Genomic DNA, 25,032 nt, shown 5'->3' on the forward strand with positions numbered 1-25,032 from the left:
ACGAAATATAGTTGACATGTTGCAAACAATCGAAGCCCGTAGTTGCGCATGCGTCGGTGTTACTAAACTAACCAACCCATCTCAACATGTTCTACAATCAGCAAATCGGACATTTCTGAGTTTCCTATTTCCGACTAGTACGTGAACGCGGCATAACAGCATGACTTAAGTGATAGAACGTCAGCGAATCATACTTTATCCACCCTTTGTTATAAGCCAATAGAAATATCCCGCGGTGAATAGGAAACGCCTATCATGAGGTTTATGATTGATTTCCGGTGTCTGTGAAATTACTTAGCTAGTCAGTTGCGGTACACCTTTTTTGTTTTGACCAGTGGTGATTGCAACGTCTTTAAAACGCACATTTTGAAATTGTTCACATAAATGGGCAATTTTTGAACAGGTATTTGTCTGAATTTTCGTTCAGGGAAGGCAACTGGATAGTAGCTAGCTAGCTACGTTTTGGCTTTCAAGCTAGGTAACGTTAGCTGGTTAGCTTGCAAGCTAGCAGATCTGGTTGGTTTGCTAAGTTTGTGTTGTGAGCGTTCTTGTCGGTCGTTTATCGAGTCGTAAAGTATGCCTATTTCATTATGGATAATAAGCAACAAGGCTAGATTCCATCGCAAATGATTATGTATACTTGATTTGTAATTGCAGACCTGGCGTCCAGCTAACGAACTGGACGTCTGGACGTACTTGTTAACAATCTATTTAGCTACTGTAACGTAACTATATATCTTAACTAACTAGCTATGTGTTCAAAGTCATTTTGCAGAATTAGTTGCCTGCATAGGAACACGTGACCCAACACTGATACAATGTCAACATTGCTAGTTGCCATAGTAGTTAGCTGCACAAATATCTTAGTTAACTAGTCAACTACTGTAGCCAACGGCAATAACTATGCCTTTTGGTAGTATGCGAATTAAATAATGAATCTAACTGGGCTAATTAACCTCTATGTTAAACAACCATTAAACACAAGACATCACAAATGTGTATGTCTGGATTATTTACAGGTGGGGTTTAAAGTGCTTGGCCTGGCAGAGACGTAAATTATACATGTTTGGGGTCATGGCATGAATGAGGCACGACTGTCTGAGCAGCAGCATGGTCAGCAGATCAGCGATTCCGCAGTTGTCATTGAGGTCAGGTTGCCCTATTTTGTGTGTGCTCAGTAGAGGGCCTCATCAGTCATTTGGTTTCGTGTGGCTGTTGGTAGAGCATGGTGCTTTCAATGTCAGAGTTTTGGGTTTATGTCAGAGTTTTGGGTTTGATTGTCATGTGGGACCAGTATGAAAATGGCTCTAAATGAATAAAAATGTAACATTTGTTCTGTCAATTGTATCCCCAGTGATGCCAGTGAATGGCACATGCAACACTTGTTGTGGGACTGACCTAGACGGCGAAGTTGCACCTCCATGAGTAATGAACCTGAACCCATTCTGGAGCATGTCTACCAATACTGGTCGTAAGGTAAGGGAGCGCTCTTCCTCTTCTGCACTGAAAGCCAACTTCTGTCAAGTTCACCCAACACACAAGCGAGAAGAGAGACAAAAAAACAGGATCTTCAAAAGTTCCCAAAGAGACCCCCACACACTGAAAGTAAGGCTTGTGTGGTCTGTCTCCCTAACGTTTTCCCACAAAGACGGCATGGCTTCCTTGAAGCTTCATGCATTTTACTGCTGTTACCACCTGTCTTTTGTTTGAGAGGAATCTTGGGAGGACTGGAATTGTGGCATGGGAATGTCTAACTTAAGGTGTGTGGTGTCCTCTAATAACTCATTAGACCTACTCATGCCTTTTCGCCAACTCCTTGCCAGGGACACTCCTTTGCAATCTCGTCCTGAAAGAGGGCAGTTTCAGGGTTGCCTTTTACTACCTGGTGCTCTTTAGGGCTGTGACAATACTAGTATTGCAATATTTGACACGAAGCAGACCTAAGTCTTTAGTCCTTTAATAACCTGCTGTATGTAAAATACTGTGCTATTGCTTGGAAAATATATTTGACTGGATGACAACTGATTGTTTCCAACGTTATGGCTGTTTTTCCTAATTTAAATCTGTTTTGTTTCCTTGCCACTATAGTAATAAATATTGTGATACTGGTATCGTCCCAGCCTTAGTGCTTTGGAGGTTGCAGCTGCAACTATAGTCCAACATGACTTGTCACAACACATGGTTGTGGTTGTTGCAGGAGGAGCCTGTTGCTCCTGGGAAATCCACTTGGATTTGATGTTAAACTGTAGTTTGACCAGAGCAATGGGGAACTTCTCAACTTTTTGTTTTGTTTGCTAATTGCTAAGATTCAGTTGGGTGAAAACTTGTTTGCCATGTCTGCTGTTGCCATTCAGTATGTTGCCTACGTACCTCAATGACTTCTGGGAGAAAGGGAGGCACCAACTTCCAGTTTAGCATACAGGCGTCACATTGGCGAAGTAGCTCTGCCAGTAGTAACATAGGTGTGACTACTCTCTGTCCTGCCTTGTCAGATGAATGGTTCACTCATTGCTCTGTGCCTCCTAAAAACATTAATTCTACAACATGGTTTGTTTAATGGCACTCACTGTGTGCTGTCCGTTAACCTGAATTATTTCCTTAGTTGCAGAGATAGGCCTTGAGGGTTTGTTGCTAATCTATTCCTTAGCTTACTGGCATCTCTCCTGCTGTGAACTAGCCTATCCTCATTCCCTGTGCTTCCCACTGAGCTAGCATTGGCGGGATATGAAGCGGGCTGTGTTTAGGGATGCTCTCTATGGGTGCTCTCACCTCCCATGGAACAAGGAAACTGATGCCAGACCAGAATCTCTGAAACCTGTGAGGTTGTCACCACATGCCTATTTCCCAGGGCTCAACGTGTTGCCTTGTAGTTCGACAACAGAGCTTGCCTCTGTTTATGCAGGTAGATGTAACAGACTGGCTTGAAATTGGTCGTCTGCATTCTCTGCAACATGGTGAATAGTGTTTTGCTGAGTGGGTTAAATCTAGGCATACTCCCCTCGTAATAATCAATGCTACCAGTTTTTACTTCCTAGACATAGATATTGAGTTGTTAAATGTCTTTTGTTCACTCTTCTGCTGAGCAGAGATCTGACGGTGAGGAACAGAGTGGAGAGCAGCAGCAACAAAGAGCCAGTCCAGCCCGTCCTAGCTTTGGGAAGAAGCAGCTTCCCTCCATCCCCAAGAATGCAGTCCCCATCACCAAGCCGGCCTCTCCTGCCGCCACGGCCCAGTTGGCCAACGGAACACATGCCTCCTACGGTCCATTCTACCTGGAGTACTCGCTGCTGGCTGAGTTGTAAGTACTGGCCCCAGATCAAACCTTATTTTGGGTAGTGGATGTAGTAGACGCACTGGCTCTGTTTTGGATACCTTTCAAAGTGCTTCATGCCTACCTCCTTTGCTAGGGGTAATCACTGATCTGTATGCGACTGGATAAGTGAAGGTATGATTGATTTTCACCAAGCCAACATGTCAGATCATTGATTAGCCTACAGAAGGGAAGGAGGATGCATCTTCAATGTATTTGCGCATAGGCCCCTATGTTATGTAGTTCATGTAGAGAAACTGATGAAAAAATGTGCTGTTAATTTCCATATCCCTTTTCTGCTGCATTGATTTAATTCCATGTTACCCTGTGACCCACAGCACGCTAGTGATCAAGCAAAAACTGCCTGGAATCTATGTGCAGCCATCCTACAAATCAGCATTGAGTAAGAGCCTAATCTGTCCTCATGTTTGACTGCATAATCTACACATAATCTATACAAAGCTATCCTGAGATTCTTTTCTTTCCAGTGTGGTTCGGGGTTATTTTCATCAGACATGGCTTGTACCAGGATGGAGTCTTCAAGTTCACTGTGTATATTCCAGATAACTATCCTGATGGTGAATGTCCTGTGAGTACTTTTGTGGACCTGCTGTCACACTGCAACTGTTTACACAAAATAAAGCATTTTCTTTGGCACATTTCAAAGGTTAGTTTGTTCAGCATTTCCTGCTTTGGTGGCTGAGACTGATTGGTTTGTGACAATCATACAGTGCATTTGGAAAGTATTCCCTTTTTTCCACATTTTGTTACTTAACAGCCTTATTCTAAAAATAATAAAAAAGTATCCCCTCAATATACACACATTACAAAACAGGTATACATTTTTTTTAGAGAATTTATTAAAACTGAAATATCACATTTACGTAAGTAGGTCCTGAGTGATCTGGAGCAGGTTTTCATCAAGGATCTCTCTGTACTTTGCTTTGTTCATCTTTCCCTCAATCCTGACTCGTCTCCCAGTACCTGCCTCTGGAAGAATATCCCACAGCATGATGTCTACCACCACCATGCTTCACCATAGGGCTGGTATAGGTGAGGTGAAGAGTGGGGTCTGGTTTCCTCCAGACATGACGCTTGGCTTTCAGGCCAAAGAGTTCAATCTTGGTTTCATCAGACCAGAGATACTTTCTCATGGTCAGTCCTTAGAGTGCTGCAGAGATGGTTGTCCTTCTGGAAGGTTCTCCCATCTCCACAGATTAGCTCTGTCAGTGTGACCATCTGGTTCTTGGTCACCTCCCTAACCAAGGCCCTTCTCACCCGATTTCTCAGTTTGGCCGAGTGGCCTGCTCTAGGAAGAGTCTTGGTGGGTGGTTCCATACTTATTCCATTTAAGATGACGGCCACTGCGTTCTTGGGGACCTTCAATGCTGTAGAACTGTTTTGGTACCCTTCCCCAGATCTGTGCCTCGTCGCAATCCTTTCTCTGAGCTCTACGGACAAATCCTTCAACCTCATGGCTTGGTTTTTGCTTTGATATGCACTATCAACTGTGGGACCTTATATAGACAGACATGTATTTCTTTCCAAATCATGTTCAAAAAATTGAATTTACTTCAGGTGGACTCCAATGAAGTTGTAGAAACCAAGGATGAGCATTAGAAACAGGATGCACCTGAGCTCAATTTCGAGTCTAATGGCAAAAGGTCTGAATAATTATGTAAATAAGCTATTTCTGTTTTTATATGAATTTGCTAATTTCCAAACCTATTTTCGCTTTGTCATTATGAGGTATTGTGTGTAGTTAATCAATTTAGAAATAAGCCTGTAACGTAAACAAAATGTGGAAAAAGTTGAGGGGTTTGAAATGCGTGTTTAGCTATTTATGCAGTATTCTAACAGTACTATTTTCTATCCTTTACCCGCATTTAGAGAGTGGTGTTTGATATCCCAGTCTTCCACCCACTTGTGGACCCTGTTTCAGGAGAGCTTGATGTCAGGAGAGCCTTCACCAAGTGGAGGTCAGTGCATGGCTTCTATGCCCAGATCATTGCATCCAAATTAATTAGGATGATTTAGAAATGGGTGTTTGTCAGGTACATGTGGCTTGATATTTTTCCATTAGTGTAAAGTCTGCTCCACTATGTACTAGCCACTACTACACAGCCTTACACATCCCTTGATAGGCTAAATGTAGTTACTACTTTTTGATCTATGATGTTAATGCTTCATGTTGTGATTGATATGTGTTCTCTCAGGATGTTGTTGTTGTTCTGGTGGTAAATAGTGATACAGTGCTGTCCCTGAGAGTTGAACTGTGTGGGGCTGTCTATAGTGTGCCTTAGTTAGAACTGACATGCGTTACATCAAGGCCCAGTGTTTACTCTGCTGTTCCAGCTCTGTTCCTCATGGCCTGTTTCTTCAGCTGGACAGTGACACAGCCATGTAAGGTCTTCTCCTCTTAAACCTCAGTCTCTATCAGCTGAAGGTAGATTTATAGGAGCACAGCACTGTTTTACTGAATGGGGAAAGTTGTCTAAGGTTTCCAGTGAGAATGTCAGTATTATTATGGTGTATATGTCACACTTTGGCTGTGCACTACTGGTGTTTGAGCAGTGCCACTGTTGGGTATTTCACTAGTCTGAGATGAACCTATGCACCATGGAATGCCTTTATGATACTTGTGTATTTACTGTGACTGGAGTTGTATTTGGTTTGCCATTGTGTTGAGAGAATCATAAATGTCTCCCGTCTCCCTGTGGACATGAAGGCGTAATCACAACCACATCTGGCAAGTCCTGATGTATGCACGCACAGTGTTCTACAAGATCAACACTATGGAACCACTCAACCCAGAAGCTGCTGTGCTGTAAGTCTGTACTTGTTCCCTTTCTCCTCACAGCCTTCCTTCTCTTACTCCTGTACTGGGTAATGCGTACGTGTGGCCTGGGTCAGTTTATATAGGTCAACAAGCAAGCTAGTCTTTGTGCTCCTATTGTGTACCCTGAAACTTCAATGAATAGCCCATACATTTATTTGCTTCAGTCACTGAACACAATCAGTGCTTATTAGTTAAGTGTGTATTTCCTTAATGCACACAGCTATTGCACAAAATGTTGAATACTACCAAACTGTTATTTGTTACCAGTATAAATATAACAAATCAATCGCAGATCATACACCCCGATTTGGCACCATGGAACTTGAATTGTGTTGATTTGATAGCGAGCAATGTTTTTAATGCACATGACTGGGATTATCAGAGCTGTGTCCATGGTAATGTCGTAAACCATGAATTTAGACCCATTGTTTATTTACTGAAATGTGTGCCGATGCCCGGCTACTAAACGGGACAGGCGGCTCTTGAGACTCGCTGTTTAATTGAAATGTTGCGGTATTCTGAGTCAGTTTTTTCTTATTTCTCTGAGCTAATGAATTAGATTGTGGCCAAGTTGGGGCAATTATCTCTCCACACTGTATTGACTGGCAAATTGCATGTATAATCAAATATATTAGTCACATGTGCTGAATACAACAGGTGTAGACCTCACACAGTTTTTTCAGGTACGACAAGGATGTGCAGTTGTTCAAAAGCAAGGTGGTAGACAGCGTCAAACTATGCAACAGTCACCTCTTCGACCAACCCAAGATGGACGATCCTTATGCAATTAGGTTGGTAGTAGGAAAAGCTCATTCCTGGGATTCCATTTCCCATTCTCATAGCTCACGAACAATCTGAACATTGTCTTTAATTTTTTTGTTAAATGTCAATAAGTAATCTCCTGCAGCATATGAAAGGAGATGCAATAAATGGTTGAGTATTTGTTTCTCTTAAGTGTTATTTTTTAATGCTAATTTTTCCAGTTTCTCTTCATGGAACCCAGCGATCCACAACGAGGCGAAGGAACGGATGTTCACACATAAAGTGAGTCTTCTAAACCCCAGCAGTGTGCTTTTCAGACTTATGTAAAAGGACACAAAGCTCTGAGTCTGTCTGCTATGGTCCAAGGACTCAGGTTCCCTCTGAGCTCACTCCCAAAAGAGGCTTGTTTACTTGAATGAGAGCCAGCAGGGCTGTGATTGGTCAAGCTGTGTGAGCGGCAATTTGTTTCCATGGTGCTAGCTGAACAGTGTGGTAATGTGTGTCTGTTATTCTAGAGACGGCCTGAGGATCACCAGAAGGGGCTGCAGGTGTCAGGACTGTCTTGGGTGAAGCCCGGATCCACACAACCCTTCAGCAAAGACGACAACCCTCCCCTGAGCTGAGCTGAACCTGCAGTCCTAGTCAGCAGCCACTAGAGGAAGATGCAGAGCAGAATGCCACGCCACAGACTAGCTTCAGCAGCCATTCAGTCGTTTGAATAGGAACTGAACAGGTTGAATGGACTTAATTTTACATTTCAACACTTGCACTCCGCTTTAAAAGCATTATAGGCATCTTGTGCTCAAACAGCTATAGAACAAAAATGTGTATATTATGTTAGTCAACCAGTTGTCATTGTTGATTTACTAAGTAACACCGGCTACAATGCAATCAGCGCTTTTTCCCTTTTCTAAACCTGCTCTTTGCACATGCTTGGGTTTGGTCTATGAAGATAACCACTCAAAGCTGGTTGAAAGGTGAGAATAAAAATCAGCATTAATTATAGATATACTGTATGAGTGGACTATGGATTCATGACCGCTTGTTAAGGTGTGGTCAGGACAGTTAATTATTGGGGCTTGGAATGTTTTTCAATGACTTCAGACTGAAGTTGGACTCTAACCTTGGGTATAATTTTTTTCCCCAAACATGTTTGACTGACATAAAATTTAACCAACACTACATTTTTGGAGAGTTTGCATCCTTTTGGATTATGGTTTGGGATCTTTTTCTTTACTGTGTAAACTACAGGCAAGATGGGTAATATATTTTGCAGGTATGGTTTTAATGAATATGCTAAGTTAAATCACAGCTATCTTTACGTTGCTTTTAAATCATTTTGAATGTTCTATTTACCCTTATTGAGCTGATTAAAGGTTTGTCTAAATAAAAATGTGCTGTGGGAATGGCAGCCCTCAACAGACATTGTTTTGCTCAAGCTTTTGGCTACTTGGCACTATATTGCTGTGAAATGAACACATGCTGTCTGGTCTGTTGAATTTGGTAAAACAATGCATATGTGGACTTCTCATTTTAACTTTCCTATATGGAGCCAAATCTTCAGTCAACAGTTTATGCTGTATAGGTAGTGAGTTTGGAAAGCTTTTCTTTGAAAGGAAATAAACATGACAATGCATACCAATGACTGTTTTAAATTGAGCCTTTATATAACTAGGTAAGTCAGTGTAACATTCTTATTTACAATGACTGCATAACCCGGATGATGCTGGGCCAATTGTACGCTGCCCTGTGGAACTCCCAATCATGGCTGATAGATGATACAGCCTGAAATCAAACCAGTGTCTAGTGACACCTCAAGCTCTGAGATGCAGTGCCTTGGACAGCTGTGATGTACATGTATGTAGTGATTAAGGTTTGAGGTAAGCACTGTTTGCCATTGACTAGCTGTGGAGATCTAAGTAGCCTTTATTCGTCACATAAGGGTGTGTGGGTCATGTCGCACGACAACGTGTTAGAGCTCAATTCGCCTTTGTGACTCCAGACTCCGCAAATGCGTGACACCATCCATACGGTGCTTTTAAGCCATATTTTCAGCTCAAGCATACATTTGCTCTTAATAAATCAGCTGGACAGGTTGATAACAAGGGGTGAACTGAACACACCATGTTCGTGTTGAAAAATTTCGGAGCCTCAGAGGCACGCGAGGCCAAGAAAGTTATAACTGTACCCAGTAATACTTTCCGAAATGAAGGCATGTTCTTTGATTTAACTTTCAGAATAATTAAAAGGAGCGCGTTGACGTATGTGTGAAAAATCTGGTTGGATCTCATAGATTTTAGAAAACCTTTCCACTATTTCTGATCTCATGCTGTCAGGCATAGATTTATGGTTCACGTCAAGACCATACTGACTTGGTTTAGCAGTACTGTCAAGAGCCACTGGGGGTCACCACACACCAACGACAGGTTGCCATGTTATTTTCCAACTATCTCGCCTGTCAGAGTCAACATTATTATCCGGGAGACTACAGGTTTGTGTTATCAAAGTAAAACCTCAGCGGATTGGCTTCAGATCTACCGCGGCCATCTTGTGTGTCATGCCTTTATAAACAATTTTGTCTAATATTTGTCATTTAATTTTTTTTACATATGAGGAGTTATTATGGAACAAAATTGAAAATTAAATTTGTCCATGGGGAACCGGCTCCAAATGTAATCTGAGATTATAAAAATTTAACGACTCCTCAATTGTCCAATCAGAGAGCAAGTAACTGATATGCAAATGATATCATCATCGATTCGTCACGTCAGCAGCAGTGGAACCGCTGTGGTCAACTAGTTAACTTCGCTCTTATAATTTTCAGTCAACGGATTTTGCGTCACTTCGGTAAGTAATACAATCTTTTTCTCGTCATAAATATAAAGTATTGGCTCCACACAGAGCCTTGAACTCTGTGAGCAAACCGTCATTCTAATGACTGAGAGACAGTGACGCTCAGCTGTGGTCACTAACGTTACGTTAACAGTGAGAATCCCGGTCTGAAAAGCACCCAACTAGCTAACTACAATATCAGTCAAATGGCTCACGGAACATTGTGAGTTATTCCATTTCCATAATGATTCTCAGAGTTCGAATTATTGCATTCGTGTTACTAAAGTTATTGAAGGCGCTTCTGAACTGACAGCGACCCGCTGTGATGGGGTACGAGCCTCGAGCCAGCTCAGCATCGTTACCATGAATGTGCATGCAGAGGGTAAAGTGATATCAGTCGGGGGTCTCAACGAAACTCGGTCGGGTCCATCAACAACTGGTTGAATTGTCTGTTGTCAATCTATTGCATTGTTCTTAATAAATGACTGTCGACCCCCATCCACCTTTCCCCTCCTCTCCTACTCAGCAGAGGCGTCACGACACCACTGAAGTCGAGAGGAGAGGGGCTTGGATGAAAGACAAGTGGGGACACGTGTACGATTCGAGTCTCGAGAAGAACAGATAGAGGGAAAAAATTCCCGAAAGCTTGCCACCTGACTTTCAGATTCAGAAAGTTAAGATTCAGCTAATTTCTATAACTAGGTAGCTAGCTACCTGTTGTGATTGGGAAACACATCGAGTGCCAAGCAGCCTTTTACTAGGAGGTGCAGCAAGGCTATTGTGAAGATTCGATGCTCAGATAGCCACGAGCCATAGCTGCACTGAGAGGATGCGGAGGTTAGTGGCCATTACAGACTGGCTTCTTTCTATCATGGGTTCATTGTTACAGATTCTCGCTGTGCCACATAAACCAGGTGTGGTTAATTGAGGGATTCTAGAACCTATTCTAAAGTAAAATTCAACAATGCAATACGATACTTATGAACCTTTCTTACTTCGTAATAATACTGTTATTCTTGGGATTATTCTTATTTAGCCTCTTTACAAACGAGTGTAATCAGCAGACAGTTGATTAAAGTCGATTGATGATTGTCATGGATGTCCGTTGCACGTATATGTAGTTTGTGCAAATTCTATTTTGATTTCTGAATCCATGATGGAGTTGGATCGTCGACAGACGACTGGTTTGTGAGTTTGGACAGTTTGATACTGCATTGTTTCTGTCTCTATGTCGTTATGGTGGCTGCACTTGTTATTTGTATTTTTATGTTGTTGAGGGTGCTTAGATAAGTCACCAGGACTGAAATCGACGACGCCTATTTATTTGTTGTGTATAGTGGTTTGGTGATATCATGCTACTTGAGGCAAAGAGGCATAGACTCATGATAAACAAAGAAAGAAGCAAGCGGCAGGCATGCAGAGGCTAGCCCACCGGGCACAGACTTCAATTCAACGTCTATTCCACGTTGGTTTAACGTAATGTCATTGAAATGGCGTGTAAACGACGTTGACTCAACCAATGTGTGACCAGTGGGAGGAGGCTAAATGTAAGCAGGAAGCGCAGCAAAACGCGAATGCATTTCTATTACACTGACTACAGTGGGACCTGTTGAATGTGCTCTGGAATGGCCTTGATCAGTGGAATTAATCTCCATCGTCCAATGCTGCTTTTTAAAAACAAAATCAAAGTTTATTCAGGTGGGGGGGGGGGTCTTTCGTTATTGGTGGGCTGGTTATTACCCAATACTTTGAGGGTAGAGCCTACAGATAAACCAGCCAAACAAATAGTCTACATTCGATTTGGCTATGAATTATGTTTTACATTTTAAAGTGTGTTTCACTGTAGCTAAATCTTAACTCCAGATATTAACTAGAGCTAGTTTCACTGCATATCTGGGTTCAACATCAATTTATAAGGACTTTCTAGACTGCATAAATTCTTCATAAGAACTACATAGATGGTTCACAACCCTAGCATTTATAAGCAAAGTCATAGCCTACTACCTACTACATGCAATTCCCCACCAAAACTGCCTGAAACTAGATCCTCAACATTCTGGTCTTGATGAGAATAAAAATAAAATATATGTCTGGATCTTATGCATTGTTCAACCAATCTAGTAAATGTGAAGGAGTTAATTTGGAGTGTCACCTTGTTAATGGAAGGGCAGTCGTGTCATAGGCTCTCTCTTCCATTTCCCCTGAAAACCGGAACTTGGTTGTTGGCAACTCCGCTAAGGCTGCACCCTAGGGTATTGCTATTTTTAAAAAACAACATTTTTTCTTTTTTATAAACTGATTGACAGAGGTTGGTTCAATTATTTGAATTGCATTTCCTATTTTTCTTCTTCGTTGAGCTCAATGATCATATTTCACACTTTCTCTAGAGATAAATCAGATCCAGCCTGGGCTGTGCGATGTAGTAGGGAGTTGTTGTTTCCAACAGGTCAAATTTGGATATAGTTTAGCACATAAAACGTGGAAATTAACGAAAATTACCATAATCCATTACACATCTACTCGTCCAGTCTGTGTTTCTTTCATGCCTGCTACAGAAGAGACAGAAGAATGCACGATTGTGAGGTGATATAGAGAGCAGCTGTTGCAGTATCTCTACCTGAAAATACATGATCTAAGTCATTGATAGTTGGTGTTCAGCAGTCATAAAAGTATGTCTTGTTTACTTTGAAGAACTACAAAATTGTGATTTTGTCAGACAGCATATGTAGCAACTCTATAGAGATGAGACGATGACTTGAAATAAAATAAAATAAAACAAATGTAATATACACAATAAGTTAAATATTTTTGTAAAGCAAACTGGCTCTAACCAGAATAGAAAGAGGAATGGGAGGCCCCGGTGGACAACTGAGCAAGAGGACACAGGTCCTCAACTGACAGCCTAGAAGGCCAGCATCCTGGAGTCGCCTCTTCACTGTTGACGTTGAGACTGGTGTTTTGCGGGTACTATTTAATGAAACTGCCAGTTGAGGACTTGCGAGGCGTATGTTTCTCAAAACTAGACACTTCGTATTGTCTGAGATCCCTAAATTATGGAAAGCTGCCGCGGTCATCCCCCTCTTCAAACAGGGTGACACTCTAGACACAAAACTGTTACAGATCTATATCTATCTTACCCTGCCTTTCTAAAGTCTCCGAAAGCCGAGTTAACAAACAGATCACCGACCATTTCGAATCCCACCGTACCTTTTCCGCAATGCAATCTGGTTTCCGAGCTGGTCACGGGTGCACCTTAGCCACGCTCAAGGTCCTACATGATATCATAACCTCCATCGATAAAATACAATACTGTGCAGCCATATTCATCAACCTGGCCAAGGTTTTCGACTTTGTCAGTCACCGCATTCTTATTGGCAGACTCAACAGCCTTGGTTTCTCAAATGACTGCCTCGCCTAGTTCACCAACTACTTCTCAGATAGAGTTCAGTGTGTCAAATCGGAGGGCCTGTTGTCCGGACCTCTGGCAGTCTCTATGGGGGTGCCACAGGGTTAAATTCTCAGGCCGACTCTTTTCTCTGAATACATCAATGATGTCACTCTTGCTGCTGGTGATTCTCTGATCCACCTCTACGCAGATGACACCATTCTGTATACCTCTGGCCCATCTTTGGACACAGTGTTAACAAACCTCCAGACGAGCTTCAAAGCCATACAACACTCCTTCCGTGGCCTCCCAACTGCAACTTAAATGCAAGCAAAACTAAATGCATGCTCTTCAACCAATGGCTGCCCGCACCCGCCTGCCCGTCTAGCATCACTACTCTGGACGGTTCTGACTTAAAATATGTGGACAACAGAAATACCTAGGTGTCTGGTTAGAGATGTAAACTCTCCTACCAGACTCACATTAAGCATCTCCAATCCAAAATCAAATCTAGAATCGGTTCCTATTTCGCAACAAAGTATCCTTCACTCATGCTGCCAAACATATATTCTTAAAACGGACTATCCTACCAATCCTTGACTTCAGCGATGTCATTTACGAAATAATCTCCAACACTCTACTCGGCAAATTGGATGTAGTCTATCACAGTGCCATCCGTTTTGTCACCAAAGCACCATATACTACCCACCACTGCGACGTGTACGTTCTCGTTGGCTGGCCCTCGCTTCATATTCGTCGCCAAACCCACTGGCTCCAGGTCATCTATAAGTCTTTCTTAGGTAAAGCCCCACCTTATCTCAGCTCACTGGTCACCATAGCAGCACCCACCCATAGCACGCGCTCCAGCAGGTACAGTTGAAGTCGGAAGTTTACATACACCTTAGCCAAATACATTTATACTCAGTTTTTCACAATTCCTGACATTTAATCCTAGTAAAAATTCCCTGTCTTAGTTCAGTTAGGATCACCACTTTATTTTAAGAATGTGAAATGTCAGAATAATAGTAGAGAGAATGATTTATTTAAGCTTTTATTCCTTTCAACACATTCCCAGTTGGGTCAGAAGTTTAAATACACTCAATTAGTATTTGGTAGCATTGCCTTTAAATTGTTTAACTTGTGTCAAATGTTTCAGGTAGCCTTCCACAAGCTTCCCACAATAAGTTGGGTGAATTCTGTCCCATTCCTCCTGACAGAGCTGGTGTAACTGAGCCAGGTTTGTAGGCCTCCTTGCTTGCACACGCTTTTTCAGTTCTGCCCACAGATTGTTTTGTAGGATTGAGGTCAGGGCTTGTGATGGCCACTCCAATACCTTGACTTTGTTGTCCTTTAGCCATTTTGCCACAACTTTGGAAGTATGCTTGGGGTCATTCTCCATTTGGAAGACCCATTTGCGACCAAGCTGTAACTTCCTGACTGATGTCTTGAGATGTTGCTTCAAGGACGTACCTGACTGGGAACACGCACTTCAGGGAGAGTGCAAGGAGCAGGCACAGGACGTACCTGACTGAGGACACGCACTTCAGGGAGATTGCGAGGAGGAGACACATGACGTACCGGACTGGAGAGGTGCACTTGAGGCCAAAAGAGTGGAACAGGTACAGGTTGCACCGGACTGCTAACCGGATCCTCTGGTCGGATGTTGAGCAGAACACTGCACAACATCTCTCTCATCTCACTCTCTCCCTACTTCGCCATTGCCTCCCTGACAGTCTCTGGCTCTTCCCTCTGCTCAGCCGCCAGCTCCATGTCCCCCCCCCCCCATTTTTTTTTATTTGGGGTTGTCCTTGGGCTTACTGAAGCCGCAAACCCTGTCATCATCGCTGTCCTCCATAATCTCCTCCCGTCTGTTGCCAAAGAAGGGTTTCGCATCTCCCCATCACTTCTTCCTATTTCCAGAAATCCTTCCCTCTTTGGGCACGCTGCTTGGTCCTGGTTTTGATGGGATATTCTGTCACGGTGGTCGGGATAATTATCGGACCAAACTGCAGTGCGATATAATATTTATTTGAAAACGCACAAACAACAAAGAAAGAACGAAACAAACAACGAACCGTTGTTACTTAAATATGTTCCCCAATTCGAGACAACGATAGCCAGCTGCCTCTAATTGGGAATCATACCAAGCACCAACGTAGAAAAACTAAACTAGAATCCCACATAGAAGACAATAACTAGAGTCACGCCCTGACCTACTATACCATAGAAAAACAAAGGCTCTCTATGGTCAGGGCGTGACAGTCATGCACAAAGTAGATGTCCTAACCAACTTAACAAGAAATCTCTGAGTGGTTGAAAAACTAGTTTTAATCAAACGTTTTCTGTAAGTCTTCACAAGGTTTTCACACACTGTTGCTGGTATTTTGGCCCATTGCTCCAAGCAGATCTCCTCTAGAGCAGTGATGTTTTTGGGCTGTTGCTGGGCAACACGGACTTTCAACTCCCACCAAAGATTTTCTATGGGGTTGAGATCTGGAGACTGGCTCGGCCACTCTAGGACCTTGAAATGAAGCCACTCCTTCGTTGCCCAGGCGGTGTGTTTGGGATCATTGTCATGCTGAATGACCCAGCCACGTTTCATCTTCAATGCCCTTGCTGATGGAAGGAGGTTTTCACACAAAATCTCACGATACATGGCCCCATTCATTCTTTCCTTTACACGGATCAGTCGTCCTGGTCCCTTTGCAGAAAAACAGCCCCAAATCATGATTTTTCCACCCCCATGCTTCACAGTAAGTATGGTGTTCTATGGATGCAACTCAGAATTCTTTGTCCTCCAAACACGACGAGTTGAGTTTTTACCAAAAAGTTATATTTTGGTTTCATCTGACCATATGATATTCTCCCAATCTTCTTCTGGATCATCCAAATGCTCTCAAGCAAACTTCAGACGGGCCTGGACATGTACTGGCTTAAGCAGGGGGACACGCCTGGCACTGCAGGATTTGAGTCCCTGGCGGCGTAGTGTGTTACTGATGGTAGGCTTTGTTACTTTGGTCCCAGCTCTCTGCATGGCATTTACTAGGTCCCCCTGTGTGGTTCTGGGATTTTTGCTCACCGTTCTTGTGATCATTTTGACCCCACGGGGTGAGATCTTGCGTGGAGCCCCAGATCGAGGGAGATTATCAGTGGTCTTGTATGTCTTCCATTTCCTAATAATTGCTCCCACAGTTGATTTCTTCAAACCAAGCTGCTTACCTATTGCAGATTCAGTCTTCCCAGCCTGGTGCAGGTCTACAATTTTGTTTCTGGTGTCCTTTGACATCTCTTTGGTCTTGGCCATAGTGGAGTTTTGAGTGTGACTGTTTGAGGTTGTGGACAGGTGTATTTTATACTGATAACAAGTTCAAACAGGTGCCATTAATACAGGTAACGAGTGGAGGACAGAGGAGCCTTTTAAAGAAGAAGTTACAGGTCTGTGAGAGCCAGAAATCTTGCTTGTTTGTAGGTGACCAAATACTTATTTTCCACCATAATTTGCAAATAAATTCATTAAAAATCCTACAATGTGATTTTCTGGATTTGTTTTCTCATTTTGTCTGTCATAGTTGAAGTGTACCTATGATGAAAATTACAGGCCTCTCTCATCTTTTTAAGTGGGAGAACTTGCACAATTGGTGGCTGACTAAATAATGTTTTTCTTTGTTTCTCCCTCCCTAACTTTAAGCATCAGCTGTCAGAGCATCTTACCGATTGCACCTGTATATAGCCCATCGTAAATAGCCCACCCAACTACCTCATCCCCATGTTGTTATTTTTTTTTCTTATCTTTTGCTCCCTGGTATCTCTACTAGAGGTCGACCGATTAATCGGAATGGCCGATTAATTAGGGACGATTTCAAGTTTTCATAACAATCAGAAATCAGTATTGTTGGGCGCCGATTTGCCAGATTTTTTTTTCTCATTTTAATTTTTTTTTTTTTAACGCCTTTATTTAATCTTTATTTAATTAGGCAAGTCGGTTAAGAGCACATTATTATTTTCAATGACTGCCTAGGAACGGTGGGTTAATTGCCTCGTTCAGGGGCAGAAAGACAGATTTTCACCTTGTCAGCTCGGGGAATCAATCTTGCAACCTGACAGTTAACTAGTCCAACACAATAACATTGCACTCCACAAGGAGACTGCCTGTTACGCAAATGCAGTAAGCCAAGGTAAGTTGCTAGTTAGCATTAAACTTATCTTATAAAAAAACAATAAATCATAATCACTAGTAAACTGCACATGGTTGATGATATTACTAGATATTATCTAGTGTGTCCTGTGTTGCATATAATCTGACTGAGCATACAAGTATCTAAGTATCTGACTGAGCGGTGGTAGGCAGAAGCAGGCGCGTAAACATTCATTCAAACAGCACTTTCGTTTTGCCAGCAGCTCTTCGTTGTGCGTCAAGCATTGCGCTGTTTATGACTTCAAACCTATCATCTCCCGAGATGAGGCTGGTGTAACCGAAGTGAAATGGCTGGCTAGTTAGCACGCGCTAATAGCGATTCAAACTTCACTTGCTCTGAGCCTTGGGTGGTTGTTTCCCTTACTCTGCATGGGTAACGCTGCTTCGATGTGGTGGCTGTTGTCGTTGTGTTGCTGGTTCGAGCCCAGGGAGGAGCGAGGAGAGGGACGGAAGCTATACTGTTACACTGGCAATACTAAAGTGCCTATAAGAACATCCAATAGTCAAAGGTTAATGAAATACAAATGGTATAGAGGGAAATAGTTCTATAATAACTACAACCTAAAACCTCTTACCTGGGAATATTGAAGAGTCATGTTAAAAGGAACCACCAGCTTTCATATGTTCTCATGTTCTGAGCAAGGAACTGAAACGTTAGCTTTCTTACATAGCACATATTGCACTTTTACGTTCTTCTCCAACACTTTGTTTTTGCATTATTTAAACCAAATTGAACATGTTTCATTATCTACTTGAGGCTAAATTGATTTTATTGATGTATTATATTAAGTTAAAATAAGTGTTAATTCAGTATTGTTGTAATTGTCATTATTACAAATACATTTTTTTTAATCGGCCGATTAATAGGTATCGGCTTTTTTGAACCTCCAAAAATCGGTATCGGCGTTGAAATATCATAATCGGTCGATCTCTAATCTCTACTTGCACATTCATCTTCTGCACATCTATCACTCCAGTTTTTAATTGCTAAATTGTAATTATTTAGCCTCTATGGCCTATTTATTGCCTTACCTCCTTAATCTTACTACATTTGCACACACTGAATATAGACTTTTCTATTGTGTTATTAACTGTATGTTTGTTTGTCCCATGTGTAACTCTGTTGTTGTTTGTGTCGCACTGCTTTGCTGTATCTTGGCCAGGTCGCAGTTGTAAATCATAACTTGTTCTCAACTGGCCTACCTGGTTTAAAAAGGTGGGGAAAAAAATGTTAAACAAAATTATGTACTTATCCTCTTGCTCAGTTGTCTGAGATCTTCAGTTTCTTGGCAATTTCTCTCATGGAATAGTCTTAATTTCTCAGAATAAGAGTTTCATTAGAAAGTCTTTGTTTCTGACCATTTTGAGCCTGTCGTCGAACCCACAAATACTTATGCTCCAGATACTCAACTAGTCTAAAGAAGGCCCGTTTGATTGCTTTAATCAGAATAAGAGTCTTCAGCTGTGCTAACATAATTGCAGAAGAGTTGTCTTATGATAAATTAGCCTTTTAAATTTATAAACTTGGATTAGCTAACACAACGTGCCATTGGAACACAGGAGTGATGGTTGCTGATAATGGGCCTCTGTATGCCTATGTAGATATTCCATAAAAAATCTGCTGTTTCAAGCTACAATAGTCATTTACAACATTAGCAATGTCTACACTGTATTTCTGATCAATTTGATGTTATTTTAATGGACAACAAATGTGCTTTTCTTTCGTAAACAAAGACATTTATAAATGACCCCATACTTTTGAACGGTAGTTTATATCGCAAGTAGTAATTACATTTGCCGTTAATTCCTATAATTTCTAATCTACAATGTTTGTTTTGTTACGGTTATTTTTGTTAATGCTTTTAACATATTGTTACTTCAGTCTTTTATCGTTCTGGTTGTCGGAGTGAACACGTTGTTTGCAGAGCGCACAACCTATGCTACACTTGTGAAAAACAAGTTTTGGTTTGTTTCATTCAATGTACTAGTTTTGACAATTTAGTCATTGTGTTTTGTTTGGAGCGCTCCTGTCATTGTTGAGTAAGGATGCGCATTGATTACTTCTTATCTCTTGCGCAAATAGCCTACAGCTGTGTCTGTTCGGAGTTCACTGGCAGGAAACTCTGAGGGCCCAGAATATGTTATACATAGGTGCAAGTTTGCTAGCATAAGCTTCAGGCCACACCCTAGTTAATAGTTGATACAATGATGTTGGTTTTATGAGCTGTTTTTACATAGTTGGCAATGGAAGTAACTTTTTAGGTTTGTATCTTTTTCATTAAGATTTGGGTAGAATTTTGATTAACCACATGACAATGATTTTGACATACGTTATTATAAATTAAATCTAACTGTTACACGAAAATGTGCATATGAAAACCATAACTGGCATGTAGATCGGTAGAAATTGTAAGATAAAATGGCATTCCACATCAGAAAAGTTACTGACTCGTGTAGCCTATTACCGACAACTACAGAAAATTAGCTGCAGAATCTGCGAAAGCCAGTAGGAGCGGGAGAAGGATGGTCAGGTTAAGTTTTTCTTCTGATTATCTTCATCTCTCGCACCCTCTTGAGTCATTTGTGTCTTATTTAATCAAAACTGCCCTTAAAGCATCAGACAAGCTCAATGCATATATAGTGGCATTTATTTAAATACATTTGGTGTGTCTATATATGGAGAAATGCACATTTATAGGCTGTCTATGGTTGAGACTAGGGCTGTCCCACACTAAATAATATCTTGGTCTACCGAAAGTCGTCTGTTCTATCGACCAATCGACTGGTCGATTCTATTATTTTGTGTGGGACAGCCCTAGTCTCAACCATAGACAGCCTATAACCGGTTGTATTGTACATCATATAGCTTAGGTTCTACAGTTCATCATTGGTCCCAACTAATACAAGACGAAGAAGCAGCAGCAGGAAAAACTATGCGGCTCAGATAAGCTACCTAACCTACCCCTGATTACTCATTCAGTTTGTTGAGCGGCCCGGGTAGGATTCTGGTCTGATGTTACCTCTAATTGAGTGATCATATTTTCCTGTCTGTTTGGGAGAATTAGGCCTGGCCATTCTGCTCATTGTCAGTTACAATGGAGCCCTGCTGAGTGACTGAGAGCGATGGGAGTTCTCTTTTAATGCCTAGCCTGTCCTCAGCTGTAGGTCTGTGTTGCAAGAGAAGATAATACTCTCCTACTACTGGGCTGGCTGCTAGTCACATGAGAACAGAGCTCTAGTATAGCCAAGAGCTGGGCATGGGATATGATCTGGCCCCTGCTATCTGGTGCTCCTGTTAAACACAGTTCTAACTGCTATAGCTGTCCATGTTGTGCTGAACCTCCATTCCATAACATCTGTCATTTATGAAGATGAGTAAGGCTACATGAATGATTCACAGTAACCATGTTAGGGTTAAGTCTTGATGCTTCCTGTATGAATCCTGTGTATTGTCTTGGTTGTGTGCTTGTGTCATACTGGCCCTTTGTAACAATGAGTAAAAAGTAAGGTTTCATCATAGCCAGGGACAGCCCCACTACTAGGGCTGGGCAGTATGCAGATTTTCATATCTTAATACTGTTCTTCTCTCATCCCGAGATGTACAGTTTTACCATGGAGGCTGCTAGCTAAATATGCTAACAAGCGCAAATGGAAAAATATTTCAAAGACAGGCAGCCCAGCTATAAAGTTATACATGCATAGGTAGGAGCTACTGAATGTCATTTTTGGTGAGTTTGGACATTTTACAAGCGAATGTGAACGAGATACATTGTGCAATAAACAGTACTGGCTCTGGAGCAGCATGTGTACACGCGGTGTCTGTGTGGAGTCTGGAGTCTCTAGGGCAACAAGCCTGCTTGCTCTGCTTAGAGAAGAGACAGAACGCCCTTTCCGTTCATGGCCTATCAGCTGACAGCGTTCTGATGAAGCTACTTTTCTCGGTGTAGCCAGCCTACTTTTCCAGATTAACTTCAAGAAAAACATTAGGAAATGTAGCTACATTCTTTCTATAATAAACAGAAATATGATGGCAATGCATTGTTTTTGCAAAAAATACATTGCATGTTCATTGTATGCTCATTTAGTCTACTTGTGTGACTGCCAGCCTAATAGCGTTGCGCTTCTGTTGTCATCTGATGAAAATGAAGCTATATTCTGCTGGATGTGTTGCAGTAATATATTTTATGTGAAGGAAAACTATAGTTGCACATCCCTGATCACTCTATTGAAGCAAAAAAACACTTGCCTTTCAATATAAAACTCAACCCCTGTCAATACACAGCTGGACTCACCTGCTCCCGCTTTGTGCCATTTACAAACAAACACGTGACGGCTCAACTATTCTGGGGAGCTACGGTGAGCTTCATAATGGAAAATAATGTGACAAGTGAAATGAAGAACTCTTTATCTTCTAACATATTGCCCAAGTTGACTGCAGGTATTTACTTACAAAGTAGCTACAAATATTAACATATATAGAATAACTTCAAATAAATAGTTAACGGTATTTGTATTTGATAAACCATCCCGTGGCTATTTCCAAATACGCCGCTATACGGTATATACGGTATACTGCCCAAGCCTACCCACTACCCCACTTAACCTTTGCAGAGGTTGACGAGTTGTGGTTGAAGCATTGGATCTCAGTTGTATGACCCCCCCCCCCCTCTGTATCAGAAGACTTGTGAGAGCCATGACTGTACATTCAGGAAGGCATGTCAAAGTGTTTGTAGTGAGGTGAGTGTGTGTGGTGAGTATGAGTCAGCAGGTCTTGACTAGCACAAGTGTTCCGTCATCTTCTATTGGTCATTGGTCTGTGGTTAGATGCATCCTGAGCCAACCTCCCTGGCTGTTGACACAAACAGCATCAGCTGTCTATCTGTCTGTCTGCACCTTCCTCCCACACCTTCAGTAGCTACTAGCAGACAGACGGCTCGATAGATAGCAGGCACAGCACAGCCACAGGGCTGAGGCTGATCGCATCAGGGGGCTTTGAACCGAGGAAGACTAGAGGCACCTGGCTGTTGGTCTGTCTGGCAGTTGATTCAGTTTAGATCAGATCAGATGCGTTACCACACAACTACCTGCTGCCAACCAGAGATAATTGACAGTGCCAAATTTATCCCAGGCCTGTCTGACCTAGCCATTACTTGGCTTTTACGTGGCTGGGAGCGTCTGTTATTGTAATAAATTGTAGTGTATACTGTATGAGGTAGAGGTGTATGGAGATCTTGAAAACAACTAGAAGTGTATTGATTTGAATAACACAGGATGATGAACATCAAAAAGAGATGGGCTAAATTTCTTTAAATCTATTTGACAACTGAAAATCTCTTTATTGTGCAGCCCACACACACCTCAGTATGAACGAGACATGTTTAAAGATGCATGTTTTTCTTCTCTCTGTTAAATCTGACTTGAGGTTTTGTCTTAGTTTTTCTCTCCAGAGCCAGTCTGTGATGGACATACTGTAGCTCAGTAACACGTGGCGCTCCTCAGCACCAGCTAGAACCCAGCAGAGGTCCAACGTGGGGGACTGGTCTCCGGAAGACTGACCCTGGCCCCTGGGCCATGACAGATCCCATCATGGACTTCTTTGACGACCCCAACCTGTTTGTGGGAGGGCTGGACGGGTTGGCTGAGGAGGGCTTCCCCCCCTGGACCCTCGCTGGTGGATGAGCTCAACCTCAGCGCAGGCTTTGAGCCCCTACAGGTGGAGCCGATGGGGGCAGGGAAACACCCCGGGATGATACCCACCTCCATGCCCTCCTCCACCCAACAGAGCATGGCTTATGGGCAGCAGATGGGGAATTTTCCGGGCATGAAGGCCCAGAACTCCATGGGACAGCCCCGCTGGCTCTGAGGGTGTGGGTGGTGGAGGGATGATAGCAGCACAGCATACCCAGTTCCATGGACGCTCAATTGGTCAGGCACCCCAATCCAACGCGTTGTTTTCCAACAGCAGCCCCATGTGGGGCAACCAGGACCAGAACGGGAACCTCTACCACTCAGTGCCCCAGCAACAACAACAACTACATCAACAACAGCAGCAGCAACTCCACAACCAACAGCATCACCTCCGACAGCAACAGCCACAGCAACAGCACCACCCTTGTCAACAACAACTTCAGCAGCAGCAACACCAGCTTCTGAACCAGCGGCAGCAGCAGCACCTTCATCAACAGGTAGTGAACCCTCAGTCTCTATCCCAGCAGCACCACAGCTTCCCCTTCCACCAGGCCAGCCAACAGCCAGCATCCCACAACCAGCAGCTTACCACCGGGGGGACCCAGTTCCACTCCAGGGCTGTGCCTAACTCAGGGGTTCTGGCCACAGCTAATGTGGAAACCACCAATGCCTCGCTGGCTGGAACCCCACCACAGCAGGGTGGCTACCAGCTGGTGCAGGGGACTCAGGGGGTCTTTCCTGGGGTAGGGCCAGAGGACTCTAGCATGTCCTTCTCCATGCAGACCTGCTCCCCCATGGCTCACACCCTGTCCTCCTGCTCAGTGAGCTCCACCACCACCTACCCTCCCTCCCAGTACTCCTTCCCTGGCCAGGGACAACCTGGCATCTCCAGCCTGAGCCAGCCTCTCTCTTTAGCCCCAGTGTCCATGATCAACACCACCACTCCCCTGCCCTCCTCAGTGCCTGAACTCTCTCTCGTGGGAGCTGGATGTGCGTTTTTGTCTGCTCCAGGGATGTCTCAGCATCACCAGCCCGAGCAGGTCCCAGTCAGCCAGGCTGAGAACGAATGTCCCTTCCGGGCTCTGCGCTGCTCCAGGCAGACCTTAGGGAACTACGACTCATCTGAGATGTTTGGCCAGGCCATGAGCTGCTACCCCAGTGCAGTCAGCCAGCTCGTTCCAGACCAGCAGCAGAACTGTGGATCTAACTTGGAAGTTACCAGACCTCCGGCCAGCACCACTACCACTAACGGCTACGTGTCTCTAGAGGTTAGCCTGGCAGGGCTGCAAGGGAATGTGGAGGCCCAAGGAGGGGGCTTTGAGGGCCTGGAGGCTCCGGACCTGCTGGCTGATGAGCTGCTGCCTCAGCTGGAGGCTGCCCTCAGTCAGCACGACCACCACGACTCCAACTGTTCCTGGACCAATGGTGGGGATGGAGAAAGGAATGGAAAGGGAGAGGAAGAAGAAGAGATGAAGGAGGAAGACAGGATCTCCATATCCATGGACTACAAGATACAGGTAAACCCATTGGGCCATTAACACTTGCTTTCAGTCTGAGGCTGGCTAGGCTGACATATGCTGACAGACATATGCTGAGAGAAAGGATGATATGGATGAAGTACCTAGTTATCCAGATTCCGCAGAGTTCTCCTTCATTCATCTATGCAGAAATCACTCTGCCATTTCCTGGTTGCTACAATTCTAATTTCAGTTTATGTGACAAAACAAGCAAGTGTAGTGTAGAGAGTCATCGTACCATCTAAACCGCTGTGAAATATATTTCCCATAACCCAAAATATTGTATTTTCAGCTGTTTGAAGCTTGTGTACAAAACTTTAAGTAAAAGATGCAAAAATGGAAACGGAAAGCGTAGAAATAGCCCACATAGAACAGATCTACGACTTCTTGCTTTCAATGAGAATGACAGATCTATGTCACATTTCTATGTGAATTTGGTCAGGTCATTCAAAAAGTTACATATTGCAGCTTTAATGTATTACTACAGGGAAAGAAATACACATT

General features: G+C 43.0%; 2 protein-coding genes and 1 pseudogene across 11 annotated transcripts in view; all 3 read left to right on the forward strand.

Moving 5' to 3' along the window:
* Positions 1–246: 246 nt before the first annotated feature.
* LOC124035555 (AKT-interacting protein) lies at positions 247–8,553 on the forward strand. 8 transcript variants are annotated; one of them, XM_046349030.1, is made up of 12 exons: positions 252–403; positions 1,020–1,148; positions 1,355–1,476; positions 3,087–3,298; positions 3,649–3,713; positions 3,799–3,899; positions 5,201–5,289; positions 5,666–5,713; positions 6,039–6,137; positions 6,824–6,940; positions 7,133–7,193; positions 7,427–8,553. In XM_046349030.1, exons 3-12 carry the CDS (start codon positions 1,429–1,431, stop codon positions 7,532–7,534), a joined length of 948 nt encoding a protein of 315 aa, XP_046204986.1. In that variant the 5' UTR covers positions 252–403; positions 1,020–1,148; positions 1,355–1,428; the 3' UTR covers positions 7,535–8,553. The 8 variants fall into 8 exon arrangements, with proteins under 8 accessions (XP_046204981.1, XP_046204982.1, XP_046204985.1 ...); XM_046349025.1 differs by lacking the exon at positions 1,020–1,148 and having other exon boundaries at positions 247–403; positions 1,355–1,605; XM_046349026.1 differs by lacking the exon at positions 1,020–1,148 and having other exon boundaries at positions 247–403; positions 1,355–1,605; positions 6,833–6,940.
* A 1,119-nt stretch (positions 8,554–9,672) lies between these two features.
* LOC124035418 lies at positions 9,673–23,186 on the forward strand (annotated as a pseudogene).
* The window catches only part of LOC124035556 (chromodomain-helicase-DNA-binding protein 9-like), a 114,149-nt gene continuing 112,298 nt past the window's right edge, over positions 23,182–25,032 (forward strand). For all 3 annotated transcript variants that reach the window (XM_046349035.1, XM_046349036.1, XM_046349034.1), the window contains exon 1: positions 23,182–24,528. In XM_046349035.1, the coding sequence (XP_046204991.1) occupies positions 23,206–24,528 (1,323 nt within the window). In that variant the 5' untranslated portion in view covers positions 23,182–23,205. The remainder of the gene's footprint in view (positions 24,529–25,032) is intronic.

Source organism: Oncorhynchus gorbuscha, linkage group LG05 (genome assembly GCF_021184085.1).
Source record: "Oncorhynchus gorbuscha isolate QuinsamMale2020 ecotype Even-year linkage group LG05, OgorEven_v1.0, whole genome shotgun sequence".
In the NCBI taxonomy this organism is placed as follows: domain Eukaryota; kingdom Metazoa; phylum Chordata; class Actinopteri; order Salmoniformes; family Salmonidae; genus Oncorhynchus; species Oncorhynchus gorbuscha.

What these genes read in the sequence shown, in the direction of transcription:
- LOC124035555 (XM_046349025.1), top strand. Translation starts at nt 1,429, where the DNA reads ATGAACCTGAACCCATTCTGGAGCATGTCTACCAATACTGGTCGTAAG. An exon ending in ATCCTACAAATCAGCATTGA is followed by an intron (nt 3,714 to 3,798) that starts GTAAGAGCCTAA and finishes TTTTCTTTCCAG; the next exon opens with TGTGGTTCGGGGTTATTTTC. An exon ending in AACGGATGTTCACACATAAA is followed by an intron (nt 7,194 to 7,426) that starts GTGAGTCTTCTA and finishes CTGTTATTCTAG; the next exon opens with AGACGGCCTGAGGATCACCA.